Source organism: Nesoenas mayeri, assembly GCF_963082525.1.
Source record: "Nesoenas mayeri genome assembly, chromosome: 15".
In the NCBI taxonomy this organism is placed as follows: domain Eukaryota; kingdom Metazoa; phylum Chordata; class Aves; order Columbiformes; family Columbidae; genus Nesoenas; species Nesoenas mayeri.
The window spans coordinates 10072835-10088098 of NC_137559.1; the positions used below are offsets into that span (position 1 = coordinate 10072835).

General features: G+C 66.7%; 3 protein-coding genes across 4 annotated transcripts in view; 2 read left to right on the top strand and 1 right to left on the bottom strand.

Moving 5' to 3' along the window:
- LOC308046251 (coronin-7-like) overlaps positions 1-7262 on the top strand; it is a gene marked incomplete at both ends in the record, with an annotated part of 36988 nt that extends 29726 nt beyond the window's left edge. Inside the window, 19 exons of the mRNA XM_080353980.1 lie at positions 2761-2815; positions 2989-3046; positions 3144-3289; positions 3943-4038; positions 4125-4247; positions 4377-4509; positions 4601-4776; positions 4855-4963; positions 5058-5144; positions 5258-5400; positions 5475-5579; positions 5703-5788; positions 5859-6000; positions 6100-6189; positions 6290-6406; positions 6483-6618; positions 6730-6821; positions 6905-6991; positions 7074-7262. Coding sequence (XP_080210106.1) covers positions 2761-2815; positions 2989-3046; positions 3144-3289; positions 3943-4038; positions 4125-4247; positions 4377-4509; positions 4601-4776; positions 4855-4963; positions 5058-5144; positions 5258-5400; positions 5475-5579; positions 5703-5788; positions 5859-6000; positions 6100-6189; positions 6290-6406; positions 6483-6618; positions 6730-6821; positions 6905-6991; positions 7074-7262 — 2170 coding nt within the window. The remainder of the gene's footprint in view (positions 1-2760; positions 2816-2988; positions 3047-3143; positions 3290-3942; positions 4039-4124; positions 4248-4376; positions 4510-4600; positions 4777-4854; positions 4964-5057; positions 5145-5257; positions 5401-5474; positions 5580-5702; positions 5789-5858; positions 6001-6099; positions 6190-6289; positions 6407-6482; positions 6619-6729; positions 6822-6904; positions 6992-7073) is intronic.
- Positions 7263-7452: 190 nt separating this feature from the next.
- PAM16 (presequence translocase associated motor 16) lies at positions 7453-10409 on the top strand. 2 transcript variants are annotated; one of them, XM_080354307.1, is made up of 6 exons: positions 7453-7550; positions 8196-8280; positions 8810-8949; positions 9380-9445; positions 9576-9707; positions 10373-10409. In XM_080354307.1, exons 1-5 carry the CDS (start codon positions 7548-7550, stop codon positions 9660-9662), a joined length of 381 nt encoding a protein of 126 aa, XP_080210433.1. In that variant the 5' UTR covers positions 7453-7547; the 3' UTR covers positions 9663-9707; positions 10373-10409. The 2 variants fall into 2 exon arrangements, with proteins under 2 accessions (XP_080210433.1, XP_080210432.1); XM_080354306.1 differs by lacking the exon at positions 10373-10409 and adding an exon at positions 10106-10351.
- Positions 10410-11701: 1292 nt separating this feature from the next.
- GLIS2 (GLIS family zinc finger 2) lies at positions 11702-14467 on the bottom strand (the record flags this gene model as incomplete). Its single annotated transcript, XM_080353817.1, has 5 exons — positions 11702-12489; positions 12605-12723; positions 12994-13127; positions 13611-13787; positions 14096-14467. 5 exons carry the CDS (start codon positions 14465-14467, stop codon positions 11702-11704), a joined length of 1590 nt encoding a protein of 529 aa, XP_080209943.1.
- Between the last annotated feature and the right edge of the window lie 797 nt (positions 14468-15264).

Consider the following 15264-nt stretch of genomic DNA (forward strand, 5'->3'; position numbering starts at 1 on the left):
AGCACAGGCCAGGCCAGGGCAGCCAAACCCCACCCCAGCCAAGCCCTCCACCGAGGAGGGTGGTGGTGAACGCCACTGCCAGCAGCTCCCACCTCTGCCTGACCCCAAAGGGTGAGCCCTGCTGCCACATCTGCTGAGACAGGGTGAGCACAGCATGGGCCCAGCACCCTGCCACTCCTGTGTGGGTCCTGGAACCCTTAGGCTGGCAGGGTGGGCTGCAGCCACCCAGCCACAGCTGCAGGGAGCCAGGGTCCACATTGGCACCAGACACATCTCTCCCCTTCCTCATGACGGGAGCAGCACCAGGCGAAGGTCCCTGGGCCAGGCTGCAGCACATCCCATGGCAAGACAGGCACAGGAGACCCGGGGCTCTGCCTGCACCCTCGTCCCTGCCCACTGCAGTGCTTGTCAGCCCAGCAGAGGCCTTGTCACCAGCCCAGGTGGGAGGTGGCCGGGTGCCTCTGGCTCAGCCAAGGCCTCGAGAGAAGTAGGGCATGCCGACCCCCAGCCGAGGCCTGGAGCGAGTTTCTGGCCCCGGGTGCCCTGCCTGCAGCCGAGCCCTGGCTGTCACCCTTCCACCCGGGGACGGCAGCCGGCCCTGGGTGTCCCGTGGCCCAGCTGAGGCCGACCGGGCCCCCTCAGCCCCACTGCCCCCTGATCCCAGCAGAGCCCCCTCCCACCCGTGGGGCGCCGCTCCCTCGAGCCTCCGCTCCCACAGCAAGGAGAGGGCCCGGGCAGCTGGTCCCGAGGCCGCGGGACTCACCGTGGCAGGCCGGGCGGTCACTCCATGGCGGCAGCCGGCGGCCGGGCGGGCGCTCCCCTCTCTGGCGGCGCCGCGCGCGGGGGGCGGCTTTAAAACTGCGGGGGCGGAGCCTGCCCTCCCGCCGCCTTCCCATTGGCTGCAGGGGACAGGGAGGAGGGGGTGGGGCACGACTGCTCCGAAAGGCTCCGCCTACTGCGCACCTGGGGCCCGACGCGGGACGGGACCCCCGGGGGCACCTCCGGACCCCGAGGAGTCACAGGGACCCCCGGGACCTCCGGCAGCTCCAGGACCCTCAGAGCCCTCCGGGGGCCCCCACGGCCCCTCAGGACCTCCCACATCCCTGGGGCCAGGGTACCAGGGATCTCAGCATCCCTGGGATGTATAGACAGATGTATAGGGGTAGGTAAAGCTACAGGTGCAGCTACAGGTATCTCTCAGCATCCACGGGACTCCTGGCACCTCCGGCACCCCTAGGCCCCTGGCATCCTTGGCACCCCTGGTAACACCCTGCCATCCACATAGATCCTGTCACCATCTGCTGGGGGACAGGGGGGGCAGTGGGTGGCCCTCGCAGGACCACCCCCGTGCCCCGGTGACGGCAGAGCTGTGCCGAGCACCACAGAACAATGTTCCCCCTTCAGAACTGCAAGGACAGCACAGGCCACGCTTGAACAACCAGGTACCCAGGGTGCCCTTGTCCCAATCCTGGGCCCCAGCGGTGGTGGCAGTGCTGGTGATGGTGACCGCAGCTAGCCAGGGGACCCTGGTGCCTGCCACGGCCACCCCACCTGCGTTTGCCTATATCGTGCCAACAGTCCCGTGGCAGGACTGTGCCGTACTGACCGCGGCTGTCCCTTGTGCCAGCCTGTGGCAGCACCAGGGTGTCCCTACTGTGGGGACCTGCTGGGTAGGGGCGAGGCACAGCCTTTGTTTTGCTGTATTTCCTCAAAGCTGTGCAGTGTAAAATCACAGCATGGCACAATTCCCTGCCCTCAGCATAGCCACAGAAACGTCAGCCCAAAAGTAATAGATTGTCCCTTTGTTCTCTGCCTGCAGAGCTGCCTCCTCTGCCCCTGCCAAGGGAAGGCACAGAGGTGGCTCTGTGCTCCTTGTCATTCCACTGAGTGTTCCTGTCACAGTCCCTCTGGCCACTGAGCATCTCCTCGGTCATCACGGTCCCCTCCAGCCATTGAGCATCCCCCAGCCACAGTCCCCTGCAGCCACTGAGCATCCCCCTGGTTGTAGTCCCCTCTGGCCACCAAGCATCCCCCTGGTCGTTATCTCCTCCAGCCACCAAACTCTGCCTGGCCACCATCCCTACCAGCCACCAAGCATCCCCTCAGCCACAGTCCCCCTGGCCACCGAGCACTCCTTGGCTGCAGGCTGGGACAGGGTGCATGACAAGGAGCAGGGACACGCTCCATCGAGCACAGCTCTGGCCACTGGGCACTCCTGGGGCTGGCTGGCACGGCAGGTGCCAGATGAGGCAGGCAGCGTGCCAGGTGTGCCACGCGCCCACCCCAAACTCGCTGAGCCGGCCCAGCCACCCCAGGGTTCCCCTGCAGGTGCTGGCGGCTTCCCTGAATGCGGCCAGGTGCTGTCACTGGGTGCAGGGTTTGGGGTGCAGGGCTGGGAGGGGGGTGCCCCATGGCTGGGCACATCTTTGAAGTGGGCACCACGCAGCTGGGGCTGGAGCAGCTGGCGGTGCTTGTGGTGCCCTCCTGCTGCAAACCCGTCACCCTAAGGTGGGACAGTGCGGGTCATGCTGTGGGGAGCTGTAAGTCAGAGGAGCAGCCCAGCATGGCAAGGGTACCCCCTGGCACCAGCACCCCTCAGCACCAGAGCTGCCCTCCCACCACAGGCAGGGCCCGATCCTGCCCTGTGCGTCCCCAGGAATGGTTTTGGTGCCTGCACCAGTGGGTGCAGGATCTGGCCCCAGGCCATGGGGGTGCTGCACTGATGGGTGCCCCCAGCTCAGCACCCTCCTTCCCTCCTAGGGCGGCCATCCCCCTGTACGACGCCGACACAGGGCTGCTGGTGCTTGCAGAGAAGGTGAGGTCTCACAGCAGCGGGGTGCAGCAGGGTGTGGTGGGGTGCAGCAAGACACAGTGGGGTACAGAAGGATGCAGGGGGGTGCAGTCAGGTGCATGTGGAGGTAGTGCAGTGCAGCAGGGTGCAGGTGGGTGTAGGAGGATACAGGGTCATCCTTTCTGCCTCTCTCGCAGGGAGAAAACCTCCTGTATTGCTTGGAGGTGGCATCTGTGCAGCCAGCACTCACTCAGGGTAAGCAGGATATATCCCGTGCCAGGCTGCTGGCAGCCCCAGGGGTCTCGTCGCTGCCTGCACTGCCTGCCCCACGGCCACCCTCCCTGTCTCCCAGTGACCCAGTGCTGGACAGAGGGCAGCACGCGGGGGCTGGGCGCGGTGCCGCGCCTGGCCCTGGATGTCATGGCCTGCGAGGTGCTCCGTGTCCTGCAGCTCACCGACACCGCCCTCGTCCCCATCAGCTATGTGGTGCCACGCAAGGTAAGGGGGGGGCTGTGAGTGGCACTGTGTCACCTGTGCCTGGTGCCATCGCAGGAGTGACACCTCACCAGCACTGGGTGATAAAGGGCACCTGGGTGCGGGGGATCCCAGCCTCCAGCCTGAGGGGAGCAGCAGAGGAGGTGAAACCCAGGTGCTGATGGTGGGTAGTACAGGCTGGAGGGTGGGTGCTGAGTACTGGAGGCTGAAATCTGGGTGCTGACAGTGGGTAATGCTGGGTGCTAGATTTGGGAAGCTGTGTGCTGTATGCAAGATGCTGGGTGCTGGAGAAGGGATCCTGGGTATCAGATCTGGCACACTGGGTGTTTAAACCTGGAGGCTGGGTGATAAAACATGGGCACTGGGGCTGGGTGCTGAAAGGGGTGATGCTGGGAGCTCTGTGCTGTTTTGGAAGCTGGCAGTGTTCAGGGGTGTGCAAGGGAGCCCAACACCGGGCACTGTCTGACACCTACAGGCTTTGGCACACAGCTTGCGGGGAAGGGGCTCAGTGGCCAGAGGGGCTGGGGTGCCCAGGGCTGCCCAGGGGATCTGCAGCATGCCCAGGGGTGCCCCATGCCAGGCAGTGCCAACTGGCAGCAGGCCAGGAGCTGTGGGGTTCTGGGGACACCCACCTCACCTCATCCCCTCTCCCACAGTCCACCCAAGACTTCCACGAGGATCTGTTCCCCGACTGCACTGGGACGCTGCCGGCCACCAGCGCCCAGGCCTGGTGGGCAGGGGACAACCAGCAGGTCAGTGTCACCCGGGGAGGTGTCCCCATCAGTGGCATCACCCGGGGCTACCACCATTCCCTGCCCACCACTCTGGCCACCAACAGGTGGGGAGGGTGAGCCTGCACCCCGCACGGAGACCCATGGAGACCTTCACCTCCCCCGTCATCGCCTGCACCCAGCTGCAGGCAGCCGACGCCGGCCGCGCCGACACCGATGCCGACCAGAGCGTGAGCGTGGGGTGCTGGGGACTGTGCCACAGTTGGCGAGGGGTTGGGGGGTCCCCACAGCCTTCATCCCGCAGGGAAGGGCAGGGGCTGGGACACCTGCACCCCCTGCCCACCCGCTCTCTCTCATAGGAATGCAGCGGCTACTCCTCACCACCCTCACTGGCCTCGCCAGGCAGCACCACCACCTCCCTCTCCGCCAGCACTGGCCCCTCCAGTGGCTTTGCCAGCAGCCCCAGCCAGAAGTCACTGCAGAGCATTTTGGGTGAGCGGGCAGCCAGATGGGCTCAGTGTCCCCCAGCTGAGGCCGTGCGGGGGTGACCAGGGGTGCTCACCCCATCCCCTACCTGTGCCAGGGCCCAGCTCCCGCTTCCGGCACGCACAGGGCAGGGTGCTGCACCGTGACACCCACCTCACCAACCTGCGGGGGCTCAGCCTCACCACACCGGGCGAGTGCGATGGCTTCTGCGCCAACCACCAGCGCGTTGCTCTCCCCCTGCTCTCCGCCGGTGGCCAGATCGCCATCCTCGAGGTAACCGTCGGCACAGCTCAGCGGCAGGCACGGTGCCAGTGGGGACAGTGCAGGTGATCCCCTGGCTCTCTCACACAGCTCTCCAAGCCGGGACGTCTACCCGATGTGGCCATGCCCACCATCCAGAACAGCACAGCGGTGGCTGACCTCTCCTGGGACCCCTTCGACCCACGGCGCCTTGCTGTCGGTATGTGTGCCATCCCTAGGGGAGTGCGCCAAGCTAGTTCCCTGGCACACCAGATCACTTTATTAACCACTGCCCACCCGTTTTGGTGCCATAGCGGGTGAAGATGCGAAGATCCGGCTGTGGCGGATCCCCGAGGGAGGGCTGCAGGAGACGCTGCAGGAGCCTGAAGCTGTCCTCCAAGGTGAGGGCACATGGGGAGGCACATCAAGCACCCCACACTGGGGACAAGCCAGCCCAGTGTTGTCCTCATCCCAGTGCAAGTGGGGACAGCTACACACCGTCCAGCCTTACCAGGTCACACGGAGAAGATCTACTCCATCCGCTTCCACCCCGTGGCATCTGATCTCCTGGCTTCCTCCTCCTACGATATGACGGTACGGATCTGGGATCTGAGTGCCAGGCGGGAAGCCTTGTGCCTGTGGGGACACACGGATCAGGTAAGAGGTGACACATCTGGGGACACCCGAGGGGTGTGTTTTGCCAGGCAGGGGATACACATCTGTCTCCCCAGATTTTCAGCCTGGCTTGGAGCCCTGATGGGAAGAAGCTGGCAACGGTGAGCAAAGACAGCCGGTTACGGCTCTACGAGCCCCGGCGCAGCGCTCAGCCTCAACAGGTATGATCACAGCGGTGGGGATGCGATGGAGCTGGGGCTGTGGGCAGGTGCCCGCGGGGGGGAATTTCCTGCCCGCACCCCCAGGTCTCTTGGAGCTGGCAGGTTGATCTTCACCCCACACAGGAGGGTCCAGGTCCCGAGGGGAGCCGTGGAGCACGTCTGGTTTGGGTTTGTGGTGGCGACTACATTCTGGTGTCTGGCTTCGATAGGTAAAGAGGGGGACACAGGCCGGGGCCCCCAAGGGATATCGTGCCCCCCTGCATTGTCACCTCCCCACAGCCGCAGCGAGAGGAGAATCCTCCTATACCGGGCACAGGCTCTGCCTGAGGGACCTTTGTCCGTCCTCGGCCTCGACGTGGCCCCATCCACCCTCTTGCCATTCTATGATGAGGATACCAGTGTTGTCTTCCTCACTGGCAAGGTGAGGGTTTGCCCCCTCAAAAAACTGGGAGGCTACCTGCCTATAGCACCCCAGCAGTGTGGAGCGACCCTCCATGCCCCCATCTCGCTCTGTCCTCAGGGTGACACCAGAGTGTTCCTCTACGAGGTGACTCCCGAGCCCCCCTATTTCCTTGAGTGCAACAGCTTCACCTCCAACGAACCTCACAAGGTAAAGGGGGGGCTCACTGGGGCAGTGCTGCCTGTCCTTGACGCCCCTGCCTGCACTGCCAGACCTGCAGCAGGCCGCTCTCACACCTCTGCGCCATCAGGGCTTCGTCTTCTTGCCCAAAACGGTGTGCGAGGTGCGGGAGGTGGAGTTCGCCCGGGCGCTGCGCCTCGGGCAGAGCACCCTGGAGCCCGTGGCTTTCCATGTGCCACGCGTGAAGGTAGGTGGAGGGGACCCATCCATGTTTGGGGTGGTGTGGGAGGTGGGGGAGCACCTCAGCACCCCTTGCCCCGCAGAAGGAGTATTTCCAGGACGATATCTATCCGCCGACCCGCGTCTGGTGGGAGCCGGCCCTGGGCGGCAGCAGCTGGCTGGCGGGGCAGGACGGGCAGCAGCGCCGGGCCAGCCTGCGGCCGGCAGACATGACGCCAGGTGGGTGCAGTGCCAGGGTGCGGACCCCAGGCCCGCGGGGACGGGTGGGGTGTGTGTCAGCCGCGGGGCGAAGCTCTCCGGCCCCGCGGCGATGCAATGCCGCTCTCCCAGTGAGCGAGGCCCCCAAGGAGGCTCCGGCGAGGAAGTTCGTCCCGGCGTCCGTGTACCTGGAGGAGAAGTCTGACGAGCAGAAGAAGGAGGAGGTGGGTGCCGGGCGGCACGCAGCGGCTGGCCTGGGCTGGGGGTGCTGCCCCGCACCCCACGGCTCTGCCCTGCCTCCCCGCAGCTGCTGAGCGCCATGGTGGCCCGGCTGGGCAACCGGGACGACCCGCTGCCGCAGGACTCCTTCGAGGGGGTGGACGAGGACGAGTGGGTACGTGCCGGGGATGGGGGGGACCAGGGGCCGGTGCTGATCCACCGCGCCCCGCACCTCACCGGGCCTCCCGCAGGACTAGGCCGGACCCTGGCACCCCGAGGACCGCACCGCGGACCCCGCGCCCGCCCAGGCCCGCCGGGACGACGAGGAGGAGGCGGCGGGGCCGGGCCGGCGGGGGGGGGGGCGCGGCAGGGCCGAGGGCCGCACCGGGACAGGCCGAGCAGCGGCGCTGATCCCCGTGCCCACCGCGGGCAGGCCCCGCTATTAAAGCCGCTGCACCAGCACCCGTGTCCTGCCGTGATTCCGGGCCGGGGGCGGGCACCGGGGACCGGGGGGGACACACGGGACCGGCCCCGAGGAAGCCGCGGCCTGGGGCTCTCCGCATGCGCAACCCGGCAGGCGGCGGGACCTCCGGGGGAGGAGCGGCCGCCAGGGGGCGCTGTGGCTGGAGTGCGTAAAGGGGGCGCTCCGCCCCGCTGCGGCGCCTCTGTGGCCGCTGCGACCTTCGCTCCCTGACCCCGTGACCCTCGGGCGCGGAAGCGGCGGCGGTGACATGGTGAGAGGGGCCGGGAGCGGGACAGCGGGCGGGGGACTCGGTGAGAGGGAGCGGGAACGGGACAGGGACAGGAGACAGGGACAGCGGGCGGGGGACTCGGTGAGAGGGGGCGGGAACGGGACAGGAACAGCGACAGCGGGCGGGGGACTCGGTGAGAGGGAGCGGGAACGGGACAGCGGGCCGGGGACTTGGTGAGAGGGAGCGGGAACGGGACAGGGACAGCGACAGGGACAGCGGGCGGGGGACTCGGTGAGAGGGGGCGGGAACGGGACAGGGACAGCGACAGGGACAGCAGGCGGGGGACTCGGTGAGAGGGGGCGGGAACGGGACAGGGACAGCGACAGGGACAGCGGGCGGGGGACTCGGTGAGAGGGGGCGGGAACGGGACAGGGACAGCAGGCCAGGGGACTCGGTGAGAGGGAGCGGGAACGGGACAGCGGGCGGGGGGACCGGGCTCCGGGGGTCGCGGTACCGGGGAGGCGGGAGAAGCTGGTTCTGGGGGCACTGGGCCCGGGGAGAGGGGACAAGGCCGGGGCCGGGCCGTGACAGGAGCCCAGAGGACAGGGGCGGGAGGAGGTGCCAGGGCCGGGCTCAAGGGGAGGTGGCTGTGGCACAGGACCCTGTGACAGCAGAGTGTCCCCGCAGGCCAAGTACCTGGCGCAGATCATCCTGGTGGGGGCCCAGGTGGTCGGACGGGCCTTCATGAGGGCGCTGCGCCAGGAGTTTGCAGGTACGAGCCCCGCACCCCCCCGGGCACGGCTGCACCCCTTCCCCAGCCCTTCCCCGGGCACCCCGCTGCTCCCCGGGCAAGGGCACACTTGCCAGGCTGGTATCCTGGTGATGGCCTAATGGTGTTTCAGCTTGAGCCAGGCTCCCAGCAGCCAGTGCAGGCACCAGCCCATGCCCAGCACCGCTGCTGGGCTGCAGGATGTCCTAGCAACGCCGAAAGGCAGAGCAGGATGGTCCCCTTGGACATGGTAACCAGCCCTGCCTCCCTCTGCCTGCGTGCAGCCCAGCTCACTGTGGGCACTAGCAGCAAACTGGTGATGCCCCCCCTTATTCCTGCCACCTCCCCTTGACTGGGGACCTTGTCCAGGTGACCCTCACAGGCTGGGGATAGCGTGAGGAGGATGGAGGGGTGGAACGGGGATGTGAGCACCTCAGAGCCCATGGGCTTTGCTGCCCAGCCCCTGCCCGAGGTTTGGGGCTCGCCGGGGGGCAGCGGTGGGAGGACTCAGGCCTTGGGTGTCTCCGGGCAGCGAGCCGAGCAGCAGCAGATGCACGAGGGCGCTCAGAGAGGCCCCAGTCCGCCGCCGCTTCCAGGATCATCGGCATCAGCCTCCAGGAGGCTCAGCAGATCCTCAACGTCTCAAACCTCAACCCAGAGGAGATCCAGAAGGTAGAGGCTCCCTTGGAGCCGGGGAGAGATGGTGCTGGCAGGACCCTGCCCTCCCCACGGCTCTTGTATGATGTGGGGGTGATGACTGGTCCCCAGAGGGAGTGTGAGTGCTGCCCTGGGCCCATTTAATCCCAGTCTGAGGTTTCCCTGCCCTAGCTGGAGGAGTGTGCAGGCAGCCCGCGGGCATTAGCAGCACTGCCAGCCTTGGCCCCTGCGTTGGCCCAGCAGTGCTGCTTGGGAAAGGGGACGTGGGGTCCCTGGAGGTGCCTGCCACGAGCGTGGAGACCCACCAGGAGGTCAGGCTGAGCCAGCCATGTCCCCAAGATCACACCCGTCACCCCCAACACAGCCACAGGGAGCGGGAGGCTGCTGGGGTTCAGGGCTGGGAGGGCAGAGGAGATGAACCTGATGGGGAACTTCTTTTTGGCAGAACTACGAGCACTTGTTCAAGGTGAATGACAAGTCAGTGGGAGGTTCCTTCTACCTGCAGTCCAAGGTGAGAAAAGGGCCCAGCCCTGCCCTTGTCACCTTCCCGTGTCTGAGCATCACAGCAAATGAGGCAGGGAGGGTAGAGTGCAGCCCTGTCCCTCCCCGTCACCCTGTCACCCCGTCCCTGTGTCTCGCAGGTGGTGAGAGCCAAGGAGCGGCTGGATGAGGAGCTCCGCATCCAGGCCAAGGATGAGAAGGAGAAGGGATGGAAAGCCGAGACGTGACTCCTGCTGCCTCCATACCCTGTGTCCTTCACCCTTAACTTATAGGTAGCCAATAAATGCCGTGTCCTTCAGCACCTGGCCTGGCTGCTCTGCACCCTGCGGAGAGGGGACTTATCTGCCTCTGCCCCAGGGAGATCAGCCCCTAGGAAGGGCTGGGTTTTTCCCTGGGATGGAGAAGGAGGGAGGTGGCTGGGGAGTAAGGGGTGTCCCCAGGGCACTGAGGGCTGCCAGGGCTCAAATGGCACTGGGGAGGCTGTGTGAGCTATTTTTGTGGTGGGTTTGGATGCTCTTGGTCTGAGCACATGGATACCTCTGGCTCCGTACCACGGGAATGCCGAGAGCTCTGTGCCATTACCCTTCTCCCGCTGCAGGATGGCTGCTGGGTCAGGGTGAGGTTGCAAGGGGCCATGGGGGACACACACTGAGCTATCCCCATCCTGCAGACCCTAGAAGGGCTTCACCAGCACCGAGGCTGCACATCTAGAAGAGTGGGGACTGGCTGGGGGTCAGGCAGAGCAAGTCATGGTTCCAAGATTGCACGTGACACCTCCAGCACCCCTGGCCCACCACGGGCTCCTCGCTGTCATCACCACAGTCACAGACTGACACAGGGACTTACTTCAACTTCACTTTATTGTTTTCTTAATAAACTTCCTCTCCCCTGGAGGAATATAGTGTTATAGTTGTTAGCTTATCTCTTACTTCTGCAGTCCTTAAATGCTACGCTACCAGCGATGGAGCCCAACAGGAGGAAAATAAAAACAACCCAGAAACTACAATAGAAAGGCACTTCGAGACCGTTAAAATACTGATGTCCTGGAATGTGCAACAACAAACCAACGAAGGAGCAAGGAGACGTTACACCGTGCACCGGCCAGGGCGGCCTGGTCGATGGCCCGTGGCCATGTGGGGGCTGTGGCAGCGCCGGGCGGCCGCCCCGGCCCCAGGAGGGTGAGGGCAGGGAGACCGGCTCCCCGCAGGGCTGGGGACTCCTTCCAGCGGGGACGGGGCAGGACTGGGGAGACCCCCCACCCCAGTTCAGAGAGCTGTGGGTGAGGGTCCTACCTGGCAGTAGGAGGTACATGGGACCCCCCTGCGTGCGCCAGGAGAGGCTCTGGGCTCTGCCCGCTCCTGGCACCACGGCAGCATCCTGCCTGCCCCAACACTGCTCCACGGCTGTGGGGGGCTCACAGGGAACCTCAGTGTGGGGTGACACATCCCAAGGTGTGGGTATCTTGCCAGCTGGTGCCAATGTGCCACCGGGATCAGCTCTGCCGGTGCCTGGAGTCCTGCCTGCGCTGCCTGCGTGCACTCGCGGGCTGTGGTTAGGTATGAACGTAGCTAAACAGGGTGGCTCTGCCCCGGCGCGGAGCCGGCGCAGCGAGCAGCACACATGGCCGTGTGCCTTGTCATGAGGAGGGCCGGGGAGGCGGCAGGGGACAAGGAGCGAGAGGGGCGCAGGTGGGCACCGGGCCAGCATGTGCCCAGCCAGCTGGGCCTGGCGCAGCAGGGACTGCGGCACTGCCCGCAGCCGTGCTGGCTGGGGACATCAGACAGCACAGCTGGGCACAGCTCTGGGCTGTGGGAGTGTTCAGTCCTCAAGCTGTCGCCCCACTGTCCCCAGGGTGGGAGGCTGGGGGGCTGCAGACCCCCGCACACCAGCACCAGCTGTGCCAAGGCCTTGGGTAGGGAGACACCGAGTCGGCAGCAGCAGATGAGCCCATCCAGGGCCCCGTCAGAGCTGGGGGCTGGTCAAGAAATAAATAGTGGTGTCTCCAGCTGCCCAGACTGGGGGGAGAAGGGGAACCCCCCTGCATCCCGAGAGCTCCCCTGGCACAGCGTTGTGGCCAGCTCCGGCTGCCAAGGGATTATTGCTTTTCTCAGAAGAGTCCGTTCTTCTTTCGTGACGGTTAAAAGCGCGAGCGAGGCCCCGCCAGGGCTGGGGGGGCTGCAGGGAGAGGAGGGGGAGATGCCCCCCACCCTGGAGAGCGGGATCTGCCCGCTGGGCCAGCAGCCGGCCCTGGGCATCGTCAGACCCCTCAATTCACGGCGGCAGGTTTGAGCAGCAGGGAGCCGGGGGGGATGAGCACCCAGCCAGGGGGCAGCGCCTCGGGGCTGCCCCCCGAGCTGACGCCAGCCGAGAGGTCGAGCACGGCCCCCGGCAGCAGCGCCAGGCTCTCGGGGGGTGCCCGTGGCCGCCCCGGCTCCGTCCTTTCGCCCCTCTCCTTCCGGTTCTCCAGCCCTTTGCCCACCTTGGGTGGCCGCCCCTCGGCCCCGCTGCCCTTCTCCCCCTCGGCCTTGGCCCCGCCGGCCAGCAGCGACATGACGGGCAGCCCCAGCCCCGCCGCGAAGGGCGAGGGCAGCAGCGGGCTCTTGGCCAAGTTCAAGGGGCCACTGTTGAGGGGCAGGACGGGGCCTGGCAGGGCGGGTAGGGCACCAGCAGCTCCACAGCCCAAGGCGCTGAGGTCGAGCGGTGCCGGCGCCAAAGGGATGGGCAACGCCGGAAGCCCCGGGGGAGCGAAGAGGGCAGCGGGGTTGGGGATCACGAGCTGTGCCCCGTTAACGTAGGGCATCTCCGCTGAGCCCAGGGGCGTTTTGGGAGGTGGGTGGACCTTCAGCATCTCTGGGTGCTCCGTGGAGACGAAATGGCCATGGGCTTTGATGTGCTTGCGGAGGGAGCTGGGGTCGGTGTAGCGCTTGTGGCAGCCCGGCATCTTGCAGGAGTAGGGCTTCTCCACGTAGTGGGTGCGGGTGTGCTTGAAGCGGTCACTGGAGTTGGAGTAACGCTTGTTGCAGCCTTCATAGGGGCAGATGTAGGGCTTCTCGCCTGCGGGACAGCACAGCACCAGGTCTGCTCGAGGCACAACCGGCCCTGCTGGGTCCCGTCTCTCCCCCCACAAGCCTCCCTGCTCCCCTGGGTGAGCGTGGCAGCTGGCGCTGACCTGTGTGCGAGCGGTTGTGGATTTTCAGGTTCTCCAGACGGGAGAAGCTCTTGTTGCAGGTGGGGCAGCGATGCGGCTTCTCATTGGTGTGCGTCCGGATGTGGATCAGCATCTTGTACCTGCCAGGGTCAAGGAGACACCACGGGGACAGCCTGAGCCCACAGGGCATCTTCTTGTCTCTGTGTCCCGGCTACGGGGTCAGGGAACAGGGACATGCAGGACAGTGTGGTCTTCCAGCTCCCCAGGACCGCACACTGGAGGGCTGGCTGGATAGACACCTCCCCCTGCCTGGCCCATGGTGCTGGGCTCCCATCTCCCTGTGGTGACTCAGAGCAGCCCCCCAGGGAACCCAGAGCACACCCCTGGTGCCCGGAGCGCCCCCTCCCCACCTGGCGTTGAAGCCCCTGCCGTGGCGGGCACAGCCCTCCCAGTGGCAGCAGTACCCCGCGTCCTTCTCGGGTTTGACGTGGAAATCATTGACGTGGTCCACCAGGTCTTGCAGGAGGTCGAAGAACTGGTTGCACTGTGGGCAGGAGGCTGGGGGTGAGGAGGCCTAAGCAGGGTGGGCACCACAGGGGCCCAGGAGCCCCACCAGGGCCAGCCCCTGCCCCTCAAACCCCCCCCAGCTCCTCCCCAAGCCCCATGTGCAGCAGCACAGGCATCTGGGGAAATGGAAAGAGCCCTTTGCACCACCTCTCAGCCCCGTACCACCCCTCCAGCATCACTGCATGGCTACCAGCTCCCCATCACGCCTCCTCCAGCCCCTGCAACCCCTATAGAGCTTTGCCATGGCCTTCCAGCCCCACATCCCCTCCCCAGCCCCAAAATGACACTGCATGGCCTCAGCACCTCCCATACATTGCCCCCACATCCTCACAATGCCCCTGCATGTGCTCCCAGCCCTTTATCACCACACCCAGCCCCATAAAGAATCTGCATGCCCCCCCAAAGCCCCAAAACCCCCCACCCCACATCGCCCCCTTCCCCCCCATCCCTCCCCGCTGACCTTGGACCAGCGGCAGATGAGCTGCTTGGGCAGGGGCAGCTCGGGGGGGAGACGCTTCTCCTTGCTGGGGGGCAGGAAAGCAGCGGGGGGCAGGTGCAGGGCCCCCCCCGCCCCCAGTGGCAGGAAGAACTGGAAGGAGCTGGAGAGGCCGTCGATGTAGCGCAGGGACTGGAAATCCTGGAGCAGAGCCCAGGGTGGGGGCGGTGGGGAATGGGGCTGAGCCAGATGGAGCGCCCTAGAGAACCCCAGAGCCCCCCAGAGACCCCAGAACCCCCCAAAAGACCCCCACCAGGGGCCACCCCAGGGCTGCCACTGCGATCGGGGGCAGAGGGGGGCCAGGCAGGACATTGACCCTGGGCTATGTGTACACGCTGTAGGGGGACTGTGTCACCAGCAGCACCAGGCACGCTGCCAAGGTTGGGAGTGCTATCCCGGGCACGGTCCACACTGCTGGGGACACCTTGGGGGGGAGGGGGAGGGGACACGGCTGTACTTACGTGGGGGGTGAGTGGGCCGGGCAGGTCCCCACTGCCCTGGCGCTCAGGGGAGAGGGAGGTGCTGCCGGCTGGAGACTCCCCACCGGAGCGGGGCGAGAGGCTGAGGTCCACCACCGGCATGGTGGGGAAGGGCCCGTCCCGCGGCTCCCCCAGCCTGGAGTGTGCCAGGAGCCCCGCGGACGGTGAGGCTGGCACAGCATGGCGACCGCCCCGGCTCCCCACTCGGCCATCCCCGGCCAGCGGGGTGTCCGGGCGCTGGGGACCGCGGGGTCGGGGAGTAGGGGGACCCCGCTTCTCCCGGGCAGCTCGCAGCTTGGAGATGCTCAGCTTGAGGTCCAGCGGCTCCTCCAGCGAATGCATGGTGCCGAGGCAGGCGCTGCGGGGGACAACCGGGGGTCACTGCGGGGATGGGGGCACCAGTGCCACCCGAAGCATCGCCCCAGCCCAGCTCTGCAGCGATGGCTGTCCCCACTGCAGACTGGAGGCTGAGCGGGTGCCGGCTGCCACGGTGCTGGCATGGGGACTGTGCTGTCCCTTCCAGCCACCCTGCTGTGTTCCCCCTCCCACAGCGGGCAAAGGGCAGGGCATGGCACCAGGGGCCCCCCCACCAGTCCCCGTGCGTCCCCAGTGTGTCCTCTCTGTGCCGCCAACCCCCGGGGCCAGCACAGCCCCTTGGCCGATTACCAAACCCTGCCGGGGACTGCCAAATCCGTCGGGCACCTGCAGCTCTGGAGCTGCGGTGTCCCTGTTCTGCCCCACCGTCTGTCTGTCCGTCCCTGCGGGCCTGCCCCAGCGAGGCCTTTCCCAGCGGTGGAGGAGGGCGGTGGCGGCCACCAGTCCCGCGGTGACCCGGGCGGCCGAGCCCGCTGGCCCCAGCCCCGGAGGCGGCAGAGCTTCCTCCCCCGCCGGGGCCCCTTCCCCGCCGGCCAACGCCACTGCCTGCCGGGGCCGGGCAGGGGCTGCCTGCCGCAGAACGGCACAGCATGGCGTGACACGGCACAGCACGGCATGGCACAGCACGGCACGGCACGTTATGGCAGGGCTGCTGCCTGCAAGCACCCTCCACTTCCCAGGACACGGTGGGGGACCCCAACCCCTACCATGTCACAGACAGTCCCACAGTGCCCAGCCACCCCACTCAGCCCCCACGTCCTCCC

Bases quoted from the DNA above. Each gene is read 5' to 3' on its own strand.
- PAM16 (XM_080354307.1), top strand. The intron at 8,281-8,809 runs GTACGAGCCCCG...GTCTCCGGGCAG, and splicing joins GCTGCGCCAGGAGTTTGCAG to CGAGCCGAGCAGCAGCAGAT. The intron at 8,950-9,379 runs GTAGAGGCTCCC...TCTTTTTGGCAG, and splicing joins ACCCAGAGGAGATCCAGAAG to AACTACGAGCACTTGTTCAA.